This window comes from Sturnus vulgaris, chromosome 11 (assembly GCF_052056855.1).
Source record: "Sturnus vulgaris isolate bStuVul1 chromosome 11, bStuVul1.hap1, whole genome shotgun sequence".
Classification (NCBI taxonomy): Eukaryota; Metazoa; Chordata; class Aves; order Passeriformes; family Sturnidae; genus Sturnus; species Sturnus vulgaris.
In genome coordinates this window covers 13,746,372-13,769,073 of record NC_142253.1, presented here as the reverse complement: position 1 = coordinate 13,769,073, position 22,702 = coordinate 13,746,372, and the positions used below count along the sequence as shown (strand labels likewise).

General features: G+C 36.2%; 1 protein-coding gene across 16 annotated transcripts in view; it reads left to right on the top strand.

The window, feature by feature from the left end:
- The window catches only part of CACNA1D (calcium voltage-gated channel subunit alpha1 D), a 167,970-nt gene that overhangs the window by 45,493 nt on the left and 99,775 nt on the right, over positions 1 to 22,702 (top strand). For all 16 annotated transcript variants that reach the window (XM_088171546.1, XM_088171537.1, XM_088171545.1 and 13 more), the window contains exons 4-7: positions 14,954 to 15,093; positions 18,720 to 18,862; positions 20,247 to 20,399; positions 21,223 to 21,419. In XM_088171546.1, the coding sequence (XP_088027672.1) occupies positions 14,954 to 15,093; positions 18,720 to 18,862; positions 20,247 to 20,399; positions 21,223 to 21,419 (633 nt within the window). The remainder of the gene's footprint in view (positions 1 to 14,953; positions 15,094 to 18,719; positions 18,863 to 20,246; positions 20,400 to 21,222; positions 21,420 to 22,702) is intronic.

Genomic DNA, 22,702 nt, shown 5'->3' with positions numbered 1-22,702 from the left:
TAATAAAGTATTAGACTGTATGCTCCTTGGAAATTATTGTACAAAAATAAGCTTTAGAATATCTGCAAAACCACAGTCAGACTTTAGGCAGTCTAGCTAATTAGTGCTGCTGCTTCTTTTCACCAAAAACTTGGAAAATAGTGATTGATGATTTATTGAAGTATATAAAGAGTCCTAAGCAAATAATAGACTTGCTTTGAGCAGCTGTATTTCATAGGACTCAATAGGAGTACTTGTCTTATTATCTAAATGTATTTTTACTTTCTGACTTCTTTATAGAACAGGAAAGAGAATATTTTTGAAGCAAGAGTCACTTCCCTAGTTAGAAAAGCCCATAGTTATTTAATTATGTTTTCTTTTTGTGGTGCTGAGGTATTAAAGGCAATAATTTATTGGAATATAGTTTCACTATGACTTTTGAGCTACTAAGTGATAATATACTGGGAAAATCTAGATGAATGATCATCTTTGAAATTAGGAATAAATGAGGTACTCGGGTAGAAGTGCTGAAATGCCTTTCTACAGAGTATGAAACTAATGGAATTACAATGCAGTTAAGGCTGAGATGGGGAACTACTTTAGATGTAAATTATGTTTTTATCCTTGTTCATAATGTTAGGTACAACAAGCACCATCAAGGCTGCTGTAGATACTGGTGCAAGACAACTATTATTCAATAGTGTGGTAATAAAGAAGCATGAAGTGCTTACCTGTTTGGAAGCAAAACCTAGATTTATTTCTGAGAAATTTAACAATTAACATTAATTATAAGAAGAATAAGCATAATATGAGTTTTTTATTGCAGCGAGGTCATGCATTTGTTGTTTTGGTGTTTCAGATCATTCAGCAAACTTTTACTGCAGGGCTTGCAGCAAGGTTTTGTGTATCTCTACACCAAATGCCACTGTAGGAAATTTCACAGTTGCTGGATGCCTCACCAAAATTAAATGACATTGTCAGACAACAGAAAAATTGGTCTCTGAAAGAATTAATTTTATTTATGCCTGAAGAATTGTCTTCTGTGATAGCAGCTCTGAAGTCTTTCAACATTGATTCTTCAAAAATTCATATACTCATCTAATTTATTTGGTTTCAGTAGTTTTACTATGAGTTATGCCAGAGGAAATCAAACAACTGATTTTCTTGTGGAGTTATGATAAATTTAAAATAATTGTAACTTTAAGGTTAACCTGCCTTTCAAAAAGTAGCATTATTCCAAGCTATTATAGGAATGAATCTGTGCTCCTGTTTTTATATTCTTCACTTCTTTAATACTTAATTCTGGAAGTCATCAGTGAAACTTTTTATCATTAATATTATCAGTTGTTGTTGTGAGTAAATGAAAATTTATCTTTTGTGTTCCCATAAGGATCTGTTAGAAAAATCCCAAACCCTAAGCTTTTAATTCTGAGTTAAGCTATCACTTAATTTTTCAAGGAGAAAACACAGATTCTTGGTCAACCCAACCAAAGCAGAACTAAGAACCTTAGATTATTGTTTGGCCAACAAGCACATTGTACTCTTGCCAGTATGTTTTTACATTGCACTTTACCTTCTTCAGCATCTTTCATCTTTTAACTATAATTCAGGATAAACTGAACATGCAGATGAAAAGATTTCCACTTTTTGTAAACTGTGTTAATTAACTGGTTGATATTTTAAAAAGAAATGGTGTCCTAGTTCAATTATCAGGTTTAAAATATACAATCATGTTGAGAATGGAGATTTATTCCCTGGCATGTCAGTGTGGAATTTAATGTTCCAAAATAAGTACATGGTTTACTGTAGGGCTTTATGATTCCTAATTCATAATATATGTAAGCAATAGGAAGAAATTAATGGATGTAGTCTAGGGGGTCATTATGGAGTGTGTTGTATTTTACTTGCTCTTTTAGAATATGGCCTATATGTGTTTGTAATGCAAGAACTGTTTTTGTTTCCAGAATAGCCAGATTTTAGGTCATAATTTTTAGTAATCTGTAGGAGTTTTAGAGATCAAGGTAATCATAATTTTTGTTGCATACTTTTCACGACTTTATCACCGTGCACAAGGCAGAAATTATGGCTGGTATTTTTGCCTGTTTTTATCTTAAAAAGCCAATAAACCCAAAACAAACCACAAAACCAGCCAAACATTAAAAAGTTCAGATGCTTAAAAAGAATGTGAAGGAAGCCATGTAATATGGCTGAATTTCCCTGAAGGAGGAGGAAGGTGTCAGTTACGATTAATGTGAACAACATTTATGGCCCTGGAGATGTGACCTCTCGTTACAGTAAATGTGACAGCATGAATTACTTTCAATTACAGAGAACTACATTCAGCTACATTAGTTCTGACACACCTCACTAGGAGAATGCTGCTGTGGTTACTTTAACCAAAGGAAAAAAAAAGGCAAAATTCTGAGTGCAAATGTGTGTGTCACTTGAGCAGAGCCATTGGGCTCTGACTGTGACGTATTATTGCCTCAGGTTTTACACACTTCTATTACATCATTTGTCATTTCCATTGGCACTTTTGGGTTTATGCCTTGGGCACTGGAGAATATGAAAACCACCTTTTAATTGTGCCATTTATAATAAATGTAAATACAGAATTATTTTTTAAAAAATGATTAGCTGAATTAGCCTTATAATTTTCATCCAGTAGTAACCTGCACCATTACTTGGAATGGTAAGTGGAGTCTACTGTTTGTCAGCAGGTCCAACATGTCTCATTTTGTATGGCACCACTACCTTTTAATCTTTATTAACACTATGAATTTATTCATACAAATTAAATATATCATATCACAGGATATTCATCTCTTGACAGAAGCAGTTCTTATAATGTCACTACTTTTTCCTTCAAGGTTCAATTATCATGCTTCAGTTTCTACCTCTAAGCTTTCACAAAAAATAAAAGATGCCCAGGGCAGAAGTCAACCTTTCACTTTTGCTACAGAGGAGATGCCATCTATTTCGTGCTGTGCTAAGTATTCCATTGAAACACGAGTAAAACAGTGCCTTTGGCAAATCATAAATTAGAAATAGCACTAAGTAAAGGAAATAGCTTTAATTAAAGCATTTTGTTGCACTTTGAGGACTTGTTTGCAGAGTATTGGGCATTTTTTCTGAAGAGATGAAGACCCTCTTTCCCAGTTTGAGGGACTGGTGTTGGAATCCGAGTAGAAAACTTGTGATGTCAAATTGTCAGTTCGCAAAAGGAAATAAATCCTGGTGGTTGCTGACTCCAAAGTGATTCTGAATTAAGCCTGTGGAGTCTAAATTCCTCTTAATCTTCCTCCCATGTTAAGGACTAATTTTTGGACCTTCATTTTTCTGTTTTTTTCACTGGCCATTCAATGTGTAGTAGTGGACTGTGAAAATATTTGTGTTTCAGTGGTCATTTTAAAAACCAATATGCAGTATAAACCAACTTCCATATGTCAGCAACTCCCAGGCCATTAAGGACTGAAGTAGAATCAAATAATTTTTATAGCTGTCTTCAAATCACTGAAACAGTGGGAGACTAATAGAATTTTCACTTCAGCTCTTCTGGCTGTGAAATATCTTTACTTAGGCAATCAAATTGCTTTGAATCCTGTGTCCAGTTTTGGGCCCCTCATTTCAGAAGGAGATTGAGGCACTGGAGTATGTCCAGAGAAGGGCAGTGAAGCTGGGAAGGGTCTAGAAAGTCCTACAAGGAGCAGCTGAGGTTCTTTAGTCTGGAGAAAAGGAGGCTTGGGGCTCCTTATCACTCTCTACAACTCCCTTAGAAGAGCTTGTTGTTCTCTGCCTCAAGAGAAAGGACAACGTGAAATGGCCATTTAATTATTTAATTGTGTCAGGAAAGGTTCAGATTAGATATTAAGGGGAAAAAAAAATCACTGAAAGAGTGGTTAGGCTTTGGAACAGGCTACTCAGGGAGGTGGTGGAGTCAGCATCTCTCAAAGTGTTCAAGAAGCATCTGGAAGTGTCACTTGGGGATATGGCTCAGGGGTGATTGTGGTGGTGGTGGGTTGATATTTGACCAAGGTGATCTTGAAGGTCTCTTCCAATCTTGATGATTCTATGTTCCATTCAGTAAATGCATGGTTTTTAAATTCTGTGCATATAGCTGAAAGAGAAAAAAATCTTGTTTTTGGCTTTTGGTCTCTGGGATTTTTATCTGATCAAAATAATATATATTTTTTTCTTGCCTACTTGAGGATAGGAGAGACTTTGGTTCTTTAGGGGAAAAAGCCTCTTTTTTCCAAAAGGGAGGTAATGGCTCTTATTTCATGCAATTACTTTGAAGAACACTGTTTGTAAATGTGCTTTAGGGGCTATTCCACTGAATAGATGGGAGAAAAATTACAGGGAGTATGACATTCTGCTGGAAAGCAGTTTTTATAGGTGGAGGAAAAGCAGGTGGTGTTGTACTCAAACTGTCTTATAGTCATAACAGAAGTGAACTTGAAACAGTGACAGAGCACTTAGGAGTATATTGTTGTGGACAGTGAGTTCTCTGGAAATCAAAACTGATTTTCCAGAGAGGGGAATAAATTAAAATAGGCTTAGATGCAGTTCAGATGGGAATAGTAACAAAATAATCATCTTGATCAAGTGTTCTGCGTGGAGAAGTGGAAAATGAAATAAGACATTCAAAACCTAAATACATCTCCTGGGATGCCATTTGATATGGGAATAAAAGGCAGAAAATGATTTTGCATTGTAACTTAGAGATTACAAAGATGCACTTAGAAGCATTTGCAGAATCTGGAATTGTAATTGTAGCAGGCACTGGAGGGACCCTAAATTATGTTAGCAACATTCCACAAGATAGAGAGAGCTGATTCATCCATAAAGAAGCAAGAAATGTGGCTTTAGGGCAGGCAGACTCATATTTTCCTTTCTATCAGGGGTTGAAGATTTTTATCACTAAGGTTTGATCTGAAGATCAGAGGAAATGAAAAACAAGGTTTTCAACTTGATTCAGGAATTTCAGTTGTTTCTACTGTGGCAAGTTTTTTCCTGATACCTTAGCAGTGGATATCAGTAGTATTCCATGTTTTTCTTTATTTCAATATTGGTACATTTAGGGTTACTTTGAACACTTTTCTACCATGGTTGGAATGAAGAAAACAGGAAAGCTTGATGGTGGTACTATTTCTAGAAACCAGCTGAATGTTTGACTCTTAAATGAATTTTCATAACAGATCAGTGTTGTACCTGAGCACTGCTGAAATGAAACCAGATATATGATGGATCTTGTTTGGGGACTGGATACAAATTGTTGGTTTAGCTGTGCTATTTTTAAAATTTTTCATGCAACTCCTCTGTATTGAGAGCCATTACAACTTTTAATATTTCTTGTCCATGAGCTCTATGTTTGCAGTGGACTAAAGGGCTTCCAAAAACTGTCATGGCAAAAGAGCAGGTTTGCCTTGTATTTTCTCTACAAATCCTCATTTTCTTTGCTATGGAACAGCCAGAGCAATCTAACCCTCAGATGTGTGATGAAAATGTTTCTATGTTCATTTAGCCTCGTGTTCAAGTTGAGAGAACAGAGGGCTTCCCTTTCATAATCATCTGAATACTTAGTGGATACACAAAATGGGAATATTTCTGCATTTTATTGTTGCAGGGAAATACCAATTTCTACAGCCACGTTATATTTCGCATATCTGGAATATACAATGAGATATTCTTTCAAGATAAAATATTTTATTAGTGCATTATTTGATTTCTTGATTGTTAAAGAAAATTTTTGTTAAATAGATATCTCAAGCGTTTGGCTCAAACTACCACAGGAGAAGAAAACTGCAAAGGAGAATTTGTTCAGCAAACTGAGACAATTGAGGATAAAGTTGTGCTTTAACATTTTCGTGGCTACTGCAGGCCATTCTCCTGTCAGTTTGGATAAATGCTTTTTTTGGGTCCTTACATTGTTCTGGGCAATGTCTACCTGGAATATTCTATCCTGCCTTCTCTTTTGGTTGAAAATGTATTTCATCAGCAACATTGCTGTTGACATTTCTGTAGCTTACGACTTCTAGCACTCTGGCAAGTTGTGTGCTCATAAATAATACAGTCTGTCTAGATTTGTTGGAGTGGTTTTTAGTGCAATACTTTGATTTACTCTACATATTTGTTAACAGATAAAACAAACTGTATCTAAGGAGTTAAGAGATTCTTTCTAAAAAGAAAGAATTGTGAAGAGGTAATAGGGAGTGCAGCATGTAGTTCTCAGAAATGCATTAGATGTTCCACACTGGAACTTATTTAGCAATCATTCCTTCCTCTCAGTGTAGAATCATCATATCCACATCATGTATTGTATTCAGTGTCCTCTGTATGAAATTCTAGTGCTGAGCTGATGTTAGAATGTATTAAAAAGAAGCTAAATACAGATTTCTCTGAAGAAATTTCTTAACATTGTTATACCAATGTAAGGGATTCATGTTCTCTAGTACTTTTTAAAGCCCTTGAAATTTTTAAAAATAATATTTTAATTCTGTAGCCAGTCCTCATACAGATACCCAATCCTGGTCATCGAAGTTGACTGCTGTCCAAAAGCAGAAGGTGGAAGAAAATATTCTTGTTGCTGCTGGTTTGCAAGGGGCAATAAGTAGACCACAAGTGTAGGACAGAGCTCCCATATTGACCACTGAGGTTCTTATATTTGAAACTTGAGAAGGATGATTAAAAAAATTCCAATGAAGTAACGGTTTAACCATGTCCTCCCTGTGTATTCACATCAAGGTCACATCAGGACATGAGGTAAGTATACTGTGTTTGAGTTTTTGAAAGCCTTGTTGGTGGTGGTTTATTAAATATTTTCCATTGTAATAAAAAACAATCAACAAAGAAAGCCCCCAGAACCAAACAAATGAAACAAACTCAAACCAAACCCCACCAAACTAAATTAAGCTTTACATAATGCAAGTTTCTACCCTACTAAAGGTATTCAGAAAAACAAACAGTCTCATTGGGTATGCCCTTAACAAATCATTCTGTAGTTCTTAAACTGACAAAAGCAAGGAACTAATGGAGTTATATATCTGACAGATTAATGAGTAAAGTGTCGTGATGAAATTATTCTATCAGTTTTGTCCAGTTCTTTCGTAATGGAAGTGGAAATTAGATTTGCAATCAGATGAATAAATCAAGGGAAAAAACACCTACTCAAGGAATGTCATTGCTCTGTTTCCTGGCTGACACTATCTGTGCAGAACTATAGACCCAATCTGTTCTCCATATTATTTTAATGTTTTGGGGTTTTTTTTACAAAAAGTCCTTGACATTCTTAAAACACAGCACTGGATCATTATAGAGCTGTGAATGAATAGCTAACACATAAAAACCTTGCCTGTTTGATCTCCCTTTCTTTTCATTTGGGATGAATATTCCTTCAGAGCCACTCAGAGAATTGTTGGTCTGTTAGGACAGATTTTGCTTTGACAAGCAAACCTACAGAAAAACTGAGTGCAGAGTGACCAGAGCTGGTGTGAGAGCCACTCCTGTGCATTTCAGCATTGTGTTGGTCAAAGAAGGGAGTACATGGGTTGGAAAACCAGGGGAGAAATGGACATTGTTAGTGGGTAGGTTTAAATCCAGGCTATTGCAGGATCACAAGAGTAATTAAGTTTTTTATGACAGCTGAAAATTTTTATGACAGCATTTTAAGAAACATATAGGTGGTTTCAATATATGTTTTTTCAAGTATGATAAGCAAAAAAATGCAGGAAGAGCTCACACAGGACTATTTTGAAAGCAGATTTTTTTTCACCTGTTTCATTGTGAAATGCCCAAATAATTACAGTTTGATTTGATTGGTGAGATTGTGGTCTGTAGTTTTTATCTTTTAAGGAAAAATAGTTTCTTTCATTTTTTGGAAGTGTTTTTTTTTAAGCCATCTTGCTCTAAATTCAGTAGAGGATTTAATGCTGTCAGTGCTCCCGTCTGTTTTCTACTCATGGGGTTCTGCATGGTCAGAATGCATTTATAAAGATTAAAAAATCTCTTGATTTTTATATTTTTGGAATTTGAATATGTTCACTAAGCTGAGGTCTACGAATGTTCTTATACTCTGGTTTCTGGCCCATACCTGATGTCTTATAAAAAAATAAAATTGAGAGTCGGTATCAAAATATATTTAAAATTAATGCTATTTTATGACTAGATGTAAGTTTAATTCATCACTTGAGACTGATTCTATTCACTTATGTAAGGAAAATGATGAGTCCATGTGTCAGTACACACAAATATTCTCTTCTACTTATTGGGCTGGCCTTGTTTTCCTGACTATCATCATTTAGATGGGGGCAGAAAGACACCCAACTAAATTGGATTTTATTCCAGGGATATTTTGTTGCTTAGTTGACCTTCTTTCCTTTGTGCAATTCTTTGGAATACTGTGCTCCATCTTCAAGTGGATTTAGGACTGGAGCTCATGTGTCACTGCCTGCTGACATTTCTGCAACCTGCCTTTCACACCTTGCAGAAATGCAGTCATTGCCAAGTGATTGGTTCATGGGCCCTTTCTTGATAATTTTTTAGTGGATGGTCAATTTGCAGGAGTTCACTTTTTCTTTTAGTTGTTTATGATCAAGTATTCAAAATCACACCATTTGCCTCATTTCTTCACAGCAATATGGAGCAGAAGGGTTGTCTGTGTCTCTGTGAGGGTGTGCAAGACAGTGCCAATAGTGGATTTAATGATGTACACACACAGTGGATGTCTCTTGTTTTCCTCAGCTGTTGCTGAGCAAAGCTCTGCATTACCTGTCCTAGAGCAGAGCTCTGCCTAAATAAAACAGAGGAGAAAACAGAGGTTGGATTTTTTCTATTTGGAAAAGACTTACTATGTATAAATAAACTTTTACATTAATAATACCAATGTGGCTCCACACAGGTGCCTGTAATCTGTATGAAAAATTGCAATTTGGATGCAACATTTTTCTCTCTGTACAAATGCTTATTTACAGAGTAGAGGTGTTTACATCTCCATTATTGTGTTACAATGTAAGGTGCAAAATACACGATTAAGAATGAAAAGCAACCACGCTCAAAGATGAAATGCAGGTCTACAGTGCATTAAGAGGAAGTGATTGCAGGAAATAATGAAAATAGCAATCAGTGTTAAATCTGCTCTTCTTATTCGTCTACCTCTGGCTGCCAGAACCTGTCAGATGAAAGTAAAACTAAAACTGTCTTTGAGATACTATTTCAGTGATGTAAATTAGTCAAATGCTCCTTCAGACTACATTGATAAAAAGGGACTTAAGGAAACTTAATTGTAGTTCATTTTAATTACACCTCAGTTTATAACTTGCACATCCATTTTGTTTCTTTGCTGTGCTCAGTATTTGAGATGTTCTTACTGCACCTTCTGTTCCTGCAAACACAAATGCTTGCTTGAGATCTGGAGGGTGCAACTGTTGTTAATTGTGACCAGACCATGGGATTATGAATCCTCAGTTCAAAAAAGATGAAAGGATTTTGTATTCTCTTTGAAAACAGCAAAAATGTTGTGAGTGAGCTTTGTTGCTTGGCAGTGGTACTGGGAATGTGAAATCCCATTCATTTAATATTGAACTGGTGTAAGAATGTTCTTGCTGGGTAACACCTACTTATTTTTACTCCTAAGTATGGAGTTTTTACTTGGTGTTGACTTTCAAGTATCAGCCTTGCCGTCAGATGCATCAGCCTGAAATGCCAGAGCATCTGGATCTGCAGTAATGTGATGGTGTCTTGTAAAGCTCCTCAAAGACTGGAGATATTTCTGGGCCTAATGCCAAATTCCTGCCCAGTCTTGCACTGGATTTTACATGTATTGAATGTATTCAAACATAAAAGGTCTCATGTACATTAAATGTGCACTTGAAGTATGGAAACAATGTCTGTTACTCAGGTCTATATTAAAGGATTATAATTCTGTGTACATAATTATATTTTCTAAAGTTGCTGCAGATTACTGTCTAAAGCAAAGCTGCACTTGAAGGATAGTAATGCAGACATCTGACAAAGTAGAGAGCATGATTGTATTCCCTTCAGTGGGTCAGGACTGATGAGGATGGTGAAACATGATTTAATTGCATTGATCAGAACAAGGATTCTTAAAATATATTTTTCAGACTCACCCTCCTTGTTTTTTGTTATGTATCTAAAGGCACAATTAATCCAATACTTATCACCAGATTGTTTAGTGATAAATAATTCCAATTCTTCTAATAAATAGAGAGCAATTTCCATGCCTAATCTTGGCAGTACATTACTTTGCTGCTCTTGAAATTGATGAAATCAAGGCAAGTATATAGATTTCTTTTTGCCAGGTATATGGATTCAACTTGTGTTTCATTTTTTGGGCAACTGCTATAACATTTTTTCACATGTGGGAGTAATTAGGTTTACTTTCCAGTTTTTTAATTATTACTGTGCTGCATGTCACAGATGATTTTCAGGAGAATACAGGTATAGAAAGTGAAAAATTAAGTAGCTATATTTTAATGTTCAAAACTCAAGTTAGTTTTCTGTCTTATAGGTGGAGTGTTTTCCCAGTGCCAAAACTTGAAAAAATGGCTGATTGTCAAAAAGAGAAATGGCTTTATATGTGCTGTCAAAATATCAGTCACACGATTTATTGAACAGCATTTGATTTTTCTTTTTTGCTTTTGATCCCTAAATCAGTAATGTCCAAGTATCTTGTGTTGTGTCTAAACTTCAGCAAGTTGATCAGCCTACTTTATTTGCTTAAATTGAGTCATTTTATCTGCTAAGCAGTTTTTACTCTGATGCATGTTTGTTAGTCTGGATGCAAAAATGCATTCCTTCAGTTAAGTAGTAATTTCCGTCTCTGATGCCAAGGGAATAGAAATTTTAATATAGTAAGACTTAATTACCTAGCATAATAGATCAAGGTTTTGCAAATTAATCACCATTTTGTAACTGTTATCTTGTGAAACATCTTAACGTAAATGCAGAATTTTGGTGTGTCACCTTCTGACATGTAACAGTAGCTTTGCATATTTCTTTGAGATTTTGAAAATATGAAGATAATAAATGATGACTAATGTACACCATCTGGCTAGGGTGGGGGAAAAAAGATTTCCTGAGCAACAGGGTTTCTGCTAAGCTGATTTACTTAAAATAAGAAAGCAAATGCTTGAATGCTTGCTTGCTTTTTTTCTTTTTTAGAAAATTAAGTTCTAATGATTCCACCTAAACTCATAGGGTAAGGGTAGCCTTCGTTTTGTGCTTCATGATCAATATCAAAGGCAAACCCCATGGATTCCATGAGAAAGGCAGTTTATCTTATCAGTCCTGTTGCATCATATATTCAGAAAAAGATTGCTGAGACGAGAAGATTTCGAGCAGCATTAACCAAAGTGTCAGACAGCCTTGCTGGAATCAGCTGCCTGTAAGGAGAGATGACCTAGCTTTATCAAATCAGTGAACAAACAACCATTAATCTATACAGCCTCAGGATTAGATCCTTCAGAATGCAGACATATTGTTGTGCTTCATATCTTCTTTAGGTTTACAGCTGTCACTTTTTTCTGCTAATTTTATGATGCAGTGTAAAACTAAATACAGTAATAGATATTAGACATTATGTCCAAATTCTGCTTTAACCAAAACTGCCTTCTTGGTTTCTTTTAATTGAGGTTTTCTTTTGCAAGCACTCAATACATCCTCTTAGGTATTTCCTTATTATTTTGTTTAGTTGTCTTCTTCTTTAGTGTTCCAAATTACATTTTGAATGAAATTTAGTGTTCATTTAAAGCTATCAAGTAACTTGAACAAAATATGATTTCTCCACTGTGGAGAAAAAAGAGCAGATAAATATGTGCATCATATCCTGGTAGAACTGCAGTCTTGAGTCTGTATTTTGAATTGATCTCTTACTTTTTTAGCTTTTTTTTGCCCAAACCACCCCTGCCTCTACAACTCTTTCATTAATACTGAAAATCGAATGTTATTTACCCTTGAGTAGTGGTTGCTTAAGCTCTGGACATACAAAGTGTTGTGTAGGCAACAGATGTATCAGGGTTGCAGAGGCAAAAATTGATGACCATAGTGACCAGCAAGAAATTATCCAAGTGTGAGAAGAGACCTCCAGAACCTTCCTGAGGGTGAGCAGGTTGTCCACTCTGCAGTTTGAGTGACAACATCTGTTGGCTGCCTGCTTATTAAAGAGCCAAACAGTTTGTAAAGAAAGCACAGTCTGTACTTGGAATGTTGTTATCTATGGGGCCAAGTAATTCATCTGGCCTCCATGGATGACACAGGTTGTGCCTTAAAAATAAATAAGTAGAGTCTGTGAGAGCATGAAAGGGAGGAAAAATGAAACAGTGAAGATACGGAATTTGATTTAAATGAGCACATATTTAACTTGGTGTCCACTGTGACTTCCAGGTCCTTTCTCAGCCCATATTGGTGTGGGATTATTTAACCCAAGGTGCAGCACTTCCCATTTTTCCTTGCTGAGATTCATGTGGCTCCTGTTGGTGCAGCTGTCAAGGTTTCTTATGGTCCATCTGTGAAGTGACACACACTGACCTTAAGCCCACCAATGGCTTTAAAAATGAGATTGTCCTACATTCCTTATGGCTCTAATGGAAAGTTTGCAGTACTATTTAGGAAATAAGAAACATTCCTGCTTCCATAAAATAAATGAGATAAGCAGGAATGAGACCAATATTATTTTTCAAGGATGGATGGTAAATGATAAGGCAGAACTGTTCAGATCTGAACTGTCCCATTAAAATGAGCTGCAGGGCTATGTGACCATTCAAGAATTTGTATAACTTTGGCACTGGGGCTGGTGTTGAGCCCAGAGAGGAGAAGAGCACTGGAATGTTTTTTGAAGGGGAGCAGTGAAGAGCAAAGATGGTTTTTAGGATGGAGTTAAATTACATGGTTGCCTATAAAACAGGACACTGGACATAGGGACCCATGAGCTTATTTTGGCTCAGAAGATCCCATCCAGTTCTGGATCCCGTGTTCCTTTTAAATAAAGAAGCTATTGAAATTTGGCATATATGAAACACTTAAATTTTGTCTCACTTTTTCTTTTACTACTATGATTTTGATATATATTTTGCCCATGACAAATGACAACCATAATATTTTTGTCTCCCTTATGTTTTCCTACATTATTTATCTTCCTATAACCAAGCTGCAAATTGAGTTGTATGCAGGGAGACAGAAATAGCTGTTATGGAATGTTTATGTGGTACAATTGCTTGTATTTAAGCATTTCTGAGTGTGCTTCTCAGGAATGCTGATAACTCATATTATTGTAATCTCTGATGGATTTTGGTGCACAACACACTCATATTTCTTATGTGAGTCCACTTCACTCTTGTTATCCAGCAACAGTCCTCACTGATTGGTGGTAAATCATTGGGTAAGTGAAGGGACAATTTTGAAAGAAGTATTAGGAAATTTGAGGAGAAGGAGGATGTCCGTTGGTTTCATTGGGCTGGAAGATCTCATCCAAAATGGAAAGTAGCTGAGGAGCCTTGGCTGAAGCTCCAGAGTGTTTATGAAGTGTGCTCAAAAGAGGGGGAAAAGGCAGGGCTATAGGGCTGAACTGAGCAGGAGATGAGATCCAGGAATCCTTGCTTTGCAGTAAGAGATCACCTGGCACAGTGATGCCAGGGTGCTGCTTGCTGCAGGTAAAGACCTGGACAGGAGTTTATTGATAACCTGTGCCTCTATTCAGTCACCAGTGTCAGATTTATAAATGGATATATCACATCCTATACATAACTGTCCTAAACGGCCTTTTTGGCAGGAAAAGAAATCTGGCTGCCCAAATTAGATTCACACATAAGAATATCAAGATCTTTAAGTTGCAAATGACTGAGGTTTGATTTTTCCTTTGGTTGTATATGAAAGTGCCAATATGTGTGACAAATAAGGAATGTGTATTTTTGTGTGTAACAAATAAGGATAATGTATTTTTTTGTGCAATGTTGGTGTTCTATTTGAGTAATGATAGTAGAAGATGGTAATCCTGACTGAGCAGTTAGGGTCATGTGATTAACCTTGATTGTGATAGATGAGCAACATCATGTGTTCCTGAACAAGATTAAAAAATGAATCATACCCTTTGTGCCTTTTATTCTTGGCTGTAATATTTGAGTAGCAACAGATAACTAAACAAAATGTTATAGAAGATAATCAAATGATCATTTCTGAAGGTAAGAAGAACAAGATGTTAATGTCTCTGTTTTGATAGTGGTGACTTCTTCAATTTGCCAAGTCAGGCATGCTAATAATATTTTTTGGGGTTTCTTCTTTCTAGAGTATCTAGTTAGCTAGGAGAAGATACTCAGTATATAGCTCTGAAGTGAGAATTTTGGTCAAATGCAGAAACTAATAACGTTTAAAAAAAACCATTAAATTTGATGTTGGAGCTTCAAAGATAGGAGGTGGTGGTGCAGTACCTTAAAATTTGTTCAAACATAGTAGGATATTTTAAAGAAATTCTGGTGGTGTGGAAGGGAGAAGATAAGTCAATGCAAGATTCCATATCAAGATTAAAAAGTTGCAAGACAGTGTAAAATGAAATATTAAACAATTAAAACTTTCTGAATAGTGGAAGGCAGTATACCATTGCTTACCTTCCAAGGATGTTTCCAGGGCTCTGTTCTACAGAATTTTCTGGTTATAATGAATGCAGAGAATCCTATTGACCTGGATGGGACTGTTTGCTTAAGCAAAGGTATAGAATGCTTCCATGTTTGCAGAAACAGCTTTTTTTCCTCTCACAGAATGTGAAAACATGAAAACCTTGTGCAATTATATAATTATAACCTTGTCAGTACAGTTATCATTAAGTGTTATGCAATTAAAACTTGTAAAATAAACTGCCATGAAGGTATTTCCTTAGTTCTGATCAGCACTCACTTGTTGCAAAGTCAACAGTAAAAAGACCTGTTACATTCATTGTCTTTTATTGTACTTTTTTTGTCTTCTGCAGGAAAAAGTAGAATATGCCTTCCTGATAATTTTTACAGTTGAAACATTTTTGAAGATTATAGCATATGGATTATTATTACACCCCAATGCATATGTTAGAAATGGATGGAATTTATTGGATTTTGTAATAGTAATAGTAGGGTAAGTAGCTTATCTTCCATTATACAAATATTTGATTTTTTTCTTTACAGTGAGGTAGGTATGGACCTGTTTGACTGTGAGTAGCAGCCTATGCTGGATTTCTATTTCTTTGGAGTAAAAGAATGAACTGAGTGAAAAAACTTTAAAAAGTCCTAAAATTTTCAGTGCTATCTGGGGCTATAAACTGCATTGCATTTATAACAGAAGTTCCCAGGGATTTCTGAGTCCTGCTGGAGATTTCCAGAGTTGTTTTTCAGAAACTTTTCTGTCTAATTTTTTCAAGGTAAACTCCTGGTGTCTTTCCATATGTTATCTCTTTAGGGCCACAAGTTACTACTTGATTTATTTGTTTAACCCTTCACTGCAGTTATATGGAGTTCATCTGTTTCACAAAGACCTCTGGGAGAACCCACGTGTTTCACAGTGGAGAAGAGTGACTGGGGAGACACAACAGAGATTCCTTTATATTCCCAAAATATGAGTAAAATTGGGTGCTGCATGTCAGGCCCCAGATACAGATATGATTTGGATTTGCCTGAGGTAGAATATATGTTAAAAATACCTTTTTTTCTTTACCCTGTGCACCTTGCTGTACCAGGAATCCTTGGGGAGTTTGTTCTTTGCCCCAGAGAAGGGACTGCTTGGGCCTTATGCAGGTTCAGAAGAGTGGAACTTACATTATGCATCTAGTTATTGATAAATAATTTTTGTGTCAGCAACTCTCTGTCAGTGGTTGTGCTACTTCATTAGATCCTACCTTCAGCTATCTAGGGAATTAATGTTGACATGTATATTCACCAATTTCCTAGATCTGGTGGAATGTTAATGTAAATGTTAACCAGTACTGTAAATTTTGTTTGCTGAAAGTATATATGTTCTAGAATTTGGGAATCAAGCCTGTAATGGAAAAGGCTCAGAAATTAGAGTGTGTGCTGCTATTATGTTGTCACTGTGTTAAGGGAAAGAAAGAGATGCTCAATAAAGGAATTTGTAGTAAAGCATTGTTAAATTTGGGGATGTACTGTGAATATAAGAATGCCTCATATGTAACTATTTGATTATGAGATACTAAATGTCACTGAGAAGGTTGTATTTGGGCCAGTCCTTTGGCATGCAGGCAGTTTTGGTCCAGGACTAAAATTTGTGTATAAATAGATCCTTCATCAGGTCAGGTCATTCTCAACAGATTGGTCTCTGTGCCTGAAGGGGAAGCTTGGTGGGCAGGTTGGAGACTGTCACACACGAGCTCTGCTCCCTTGCCAAGCAGTCCCTTGATTAGACCTCTTCCCTTTTGTCAAGTGACCATGGAGTTACAGTAACCCTGGAGCAGTCTAATTAACATGACCTCCATCTTTGGCTGTGTCCTAAATACATGGTAACTAAAAAATTTTCCACTAATTCCGAAAACATTCATTATTGGAGGCTAAATGTAGTTAGGTCAAATGCTCACATTGAATTTGTTAAAAATACAAATAAAAAAGAAGTATATCTTAATAAAAGCCTAAAATATCACACTAAGATTAAGTTGTAATTCAGATCCAAATGTTTGGAATATAAACTCTTGTGCAGGTTGTCATCAGCCTACCTGTAAGACAAGGTGGACTTTTCCTAACATGTCACACACTGACAAAACTGTGAGCAATGTTTTTGTTCTTTCAGTAAGAGCACAACCTGCATGATTAAGCAAGCATGAGTCCCATTAGTTAATTAATATATAAAAGCCCAGTGAAAAATTGATTTTCATATATAACTCCAAGATGGATATTGGAATCACTTCTGGACCTGATTCTGTTTGACTGGCTTCAATGGGAAATTTCATTAGGTATTCTAATAGCTTTGGAAGAGCTGCCATGGTGTCCTATATTGAATGTGCTGGAATTTGCTTTCTCAGCAGAAACTGTAGCAGTCCAATTGCATTAATCTTAATTATACCTAAAGAAATCTCTACAAGCAAAAAGGGAAACACATATAAAGATGTCTTTAAAATCAAATCTTAATTAAACCTTTAAACTTTACTAAATTATAGAGGAATATGAATGTCAATTTCAATAAAGAAGATCAATAGTTTTATACTTTAAAGGCTTTTTAGGAATGACATATGTCCTGGTTTCAGCTGGACCACACAAAATGACAGAGCTGTGAATGTGATGCTTTCTACTCTTTGTCACTTCTCTCTGTAACCCATCAGAGTACCAATTACTTTGAGTAGTCCACTTACCTGCATGGTCTCTCAAGTAATTTCAATTGATTTCTGTGAAAGAATAAGGTCCCAGCAGAGCAAGCTTTCATAGCACCTGCCTGTGCCCTCTAATTTTCTGAATCTTGTATGAACTGACAGGCTGAAAGGTTCTCTGAATTTAGACTTGATTTTAATAATGTCTGTCTTTAGAGCACAAATAGTCACTCTTGAAATCGTTGAGGTGTTGGTTTTCCTGCACTTATGTGTTTATTAAATTCTAGGGCTGCATCAGGACCTGGTATTCAAGGTCTAGGTTTGGTGTGACTGTGTGGGAGCTGCTGATGTTCCTGGTAATGTCTGTAGTCCTTGGGGCTGAGTTTTTCTCTGGAGCAGAATGAAGCACTCCAGGGATGGGGATTGACTGATGTGGGTCAACTGCTCACTGGGAGAGGGTAAAGCCTTCAATAATCTCGTTTGGGCAACCTATTAAATAATATATGATTTCAAGCAACTATCCAGCATGACAGAGTTCTTAACCAGAATTGTGAAAACTTTTCATGACCAAACTAAAAACCCTGCACATTTCAGGCATCCTTTACAAGTGCGAAACATTTCTCATGGTTGCAAAACTCTATTAACTTGATAATCCTTTCAGGAGAAGTGCAGCTCTGCAACTATTGAACTACAGACTCTGTGCAAAAGATAACATAGTTTGTGTGGTCTAGTGAACGTCTAGAAGCCCATGCATCTGAGATGGAGCTCCCAACTAAAATAAACCTAAGATTAATTTGGATTTCAAGAACATGCATCACTTTAAATTGCTGCTAGAAGTGGGAAAGCAAAATAAAAGTCTTGTCTTGCAAACTGTTCTAATGAATGACTAATTCGTTTCTGCAGGGAAAAAGTACAATATAATAAATGAGCCATCTGGGAGTATATTTTTCCTCAGAGGTATTATGTGTAAGAAACAAATCTTTTTTGGTGTTATTAAATGGTGAGCTCTAATTATTTTTAAAATATTCAGTTTCTACTGACTGTATATAGAATATTTTACTGCTGTTCCCCTTGGAGTTCCTATATTCTACCAAAATTAAACCAGATGGTTTTAGTTATTATCTATTTCTTCTTCTAAAGGGAAGATAAATTCTCCAAATGTTAAAGCCAAAATGTTTGAACAAAAGTGGCAAAGTAGCTTCATTTATTTAAAAATAGCAATCTGAATATATAAGCTGAATGTTAAATTATTGGAAACTGTGTGATCCTCATTCTCTAGAGGGATTATAGAGTCTTGTACTTATAGCTCTGTCTGTCATGATTTAATATGTAAATATACCTCTCAGTTTGACATCTGAACAGCTTTGCAGAATGATCTGCACTCAACTGATTTCCAAATATCTTTGTGTGGTAAATGGGTAGTGATGACCTTACCTTTCATCTCATTTTCTAGATTATTTAGTGTAATATTGGAACAATTAACCAAAGAAACAGACGGTGGCAGCCACTCAGGTGGCAAACCTGGTGGCTTTGATGTCAAAGCCCTAAGAGCCTTTCGTGTATTGCGACCTCTCCGACTTGTATCAGGAGTGCCCAGTAAGCTCTGCTCTCTTTATTTCCATGGCAATCAGGAATGTGACTGCTCTGATTATTGAACTGTCTTCTTCCAGACTCCACAGAAATGAGATGGGATAAAGCTGAGGGTTTGTTATCTGGCTGTGTATATAAAGATGAGTGATACCCTATTTCAAGTTGAGCAAGGGATTGTGAATTCAGTCAGTGTATGATCTCCTTACACAGTTCAATAAGCAGACAGGGGAATACACTTCCTTTTTAGAAGCTTTATATAAAAGTACATTACATGTTAAAATGCAAATACACCAGAAAATAAAATTCAGATTTTTTTTTTTATATTTTTTATTCTAAACCCCTGCATCTGAAAGTGTAGGTGGTCCTAAAATAGTTTATATATTGGTAAATGTATGCCAGAGCATATTACACATTTCGTGTTTCCTGCCCCCTCCAATGCACATGAATGCCTTCTGTGTATCTCAGCAGAGCTAACAGATAAATTAGGAAACTTAAAAAGTAGAACAATATTGCTTAAGAAAGCAATTGAATTTTCTGATATTTGCTGTTTTCTTTTAACGCTTTATTAATTATTGAAGCTATTTGGGCTATACAAGGTTCATGACTTCCAGTTTAGCTCTTTCCAAGGCATTCAAAGGAAGAAAGCTAATTCTGTATACATTATATCATGGACTGTCACATGGAAATGTTTGATTTTTGGCAAAAGGGCTTCAGAGATTACAGAAGCAGTCCTATGAAATGTCAGAGAGGAAGACTATCAAGTTAAAAAAAAGAGACATATTTTATTCTCGTTGTTACTGTGGCAGCTTCATTAGTCTGGGATTAGCTCATTTTGGTAAAGCCAGAAGTTGTATAAATACTTAATTGAAAAAAGGAAAAAAGAGCAGTTTTGAAAGGGATAAATGATGTAAGAATAAGTATGTTCAGATTAAAAATATGTTTTCCCGGTTAATGATATTTTTCTCTCCAGAGTAAGAAGACAGTTCTAGAATTGGCTTAGTGCACAATTTCTCAGAACTTGCCACAAAGTTTTTGTTTTAGCAGAGAACTTCTTAAAGGTCATATAAAATAACCTACAGGCACACACTGACTATGTGCCCTTTCTTTATAAAAGCACCCACATATTCTTGTGACACATTTCAAGCACTGACTTCTATGACATAAACTTTATTAACAGAGGAACTAATTAGACAAAAAGTTTTAGATTCTTACAAAGATCTTTATGTTACAGGAACATTTTGTGGTTCTGGGTAGTAGATGTTTTTAAAAAATTTGCTTATCTCTGCATGTCTTTGTCGTTAAGTCCTAATAATGTGTAATTACGAAAACTTGATTGAGTAAGACATAGAAGTATGGTTCATATCTTGTCTCTTTTTTTTTTTTTTTTTAGGTTTACAAGTTGTCCTGAACTCCATTATAAAAGCCATGGTCCCCCTCCTCCATATTGCCCTTTTGGTATTGTTTGTAATCATAATCTATGCTATTATAGGATTGGAACTTTTTATTGGAAAAATGCACAAATCTTGTTTTCTTATTGATTCAGGTAAGTCATTAAGCTGGTCATTAAAATGAGGGTTAGATGTTTTCTTTCAAATCTGTGGGATTTCAGTTTGAAATAGAACTAGGGACCAAAGCACTAAAGCTGTTGTAACCTCAGTTTACACTGGTTCACAGTTTTAGATACAGTACATTAAATGAAAAAAATCCCAATACCGAAGTCACAAAAAATCAAAGTGGTTAGATACTAGACCATGCTCTGAATAGGTTTTAATTTTTGATATATGTAGCTGAATATACCAGTAGTGAAGAAATTAAGGGTGATGATAAGGGACAAATCCAGATTGTGGCAGTGTGGTGAGGAGTGCAGCTCTGAGATGAGTGAAGAAGGAAAGCAGTGTTCTTCTGTCCAGTGAAATAAAGGAATGGAAGTGTGTGTTGTGGGAGAATTCTGAAACAGTGAAACCATCTTAGCTGGTGGCTACAGGTGCTTTTCTTTTAGCTGAGTTATGAAGATGACTCTGTAAGAATTAGATCCATTTTTCTTTAGTGGTCCATGTGTTGGTATGAAGTGCCATGAAGTGAAGTAGCAGCAGTGAAGAGGAAAGAAAAATCAGCATGAGGAGCTTCTAAGAAATGATGTATTATTACACTGTGCTTCTTTCCACTGCTTAAATATTTTTATTAACCTATTTTTGAGGTTGTAAAGCCCAGATCTGAGAGAGTAAAAGCTTCAAAGCTCTTTTTGTGTTGCCTTTTTCAACTTGAAATCTGGCTTTATCTCACACCAGCGTTGATATTTCCTCACGTGAAGGGGTAACTCACGAAGGCTTGAGGACTCAGAGTTGTGATTTTTGCTCCTTTTCCAGATATACTAGTTGAAGACGATCCAGCACCTTGTGCATTCTCAGGGAACGGCCGTCAGTGTGTCATGAACGGCACCGAATGTAAGGGTGGATGGGTTGGACCAAACGGAGGCATAACCAACTTTGATAACTTTGCATTTGCAATGCTGACTGTGTTCCAGTGTATCACCATGGAAGGATGGACTGATGTGCTGTACTGGGTAAGTTCATAAATCACTGAGCTTCTCTGTTCAAGTGGGGGTTGAGCTGTACCATCAACAGGAAATCTTGGGGAGTTTGGCAGGAGACAAGCTCGGCTTTACACTTGTTTCAGTCACAGCCTGTTACTGGATTCCTCAGGCTAAAAGGACATTTTAGAAACAAATTTATTCATTGCTTATTTGAGGGTTATTTTTGCCTATTCCATTTGAATAAATGTAAAACTACATTTATGTCCTTTGGACTAGCATTTTTTTTGGGTGAGCCTACAGATATTAAGTATGTCTTCAGTGATTAGGCTTAAGAGCTCTCTTTTTGCAGTATTTGTGCAGAATTTTTCACAATGTTAACATAAATTAGAACAAAGCCAGCTCTCAACTGGCATTACTTGCCATGGGGACTGAAAATCATGTTAACCATTCAGAAACTACAAATTTACAGAAACTGTGGCTCTGACATCATCTTCATGGAAACAGCAAAAGGTATTAAAAAACCTGACTGTGTAAATCCTCACCTTTAAATGCTCCTTTGGTGTAGGGTATGGTACTTCCAGAGTCTTGCAACATCAACAGTCAGCTGGACACAGACTGGGAAATTGAAGAATGGAGGAAAATAGACACACAGATTTTTCAAGGAATAGAGTCACCTAAAAACAAAAATAGAAATTTCTCTGCTTAACCCCATTCCACTCTAAGTGACATGATGTTGTTTTGTGCATCTTGGAGTATATTGATATCTGATGTGAGTGATTTGTCCAAGGCCATTCAAGAAGTCTGTGGCAGAGCCTCCCACAGGTGCTGAACATCAGTGCGAATATTCTGTACCACTTGTTACTCAGCAGTAAGTCTTTGCAGCTATTGGGACCTTATTAAAAAACACAGTTCTGACAGTTCAAACGTTAGAAAATATGTATGGAAGCAGAAAAGTATGACTGGTAAGGATCACCGTTAGCAAGCTATTAAAAAGGGTTGATTTATCTCAAGGAGTATTTAAGCGGGACTTCAGGTTTTGTAGCTCAGAGCAGCTCACTTTGAGTTTGTTCAAGTTTGTCTGGCCAAGTGGGAGTATTTAATAATGCATCTGTTGTGGAGTACTGGATGCATTTAAGAATTTGGTGTTACCCACTGAATGACCTCATGATTTGATGTGGTCATTTGTTGCAAATCAAGGTGAAATGAGCTGTTGCTATAACATAACACGGTGTAGTCTCTGATAAAATCTGTGATGCTGAAGTATAGCATATGGACATGTTTTCAAGAGAGTATCACTCTGAAAGATAATGAAG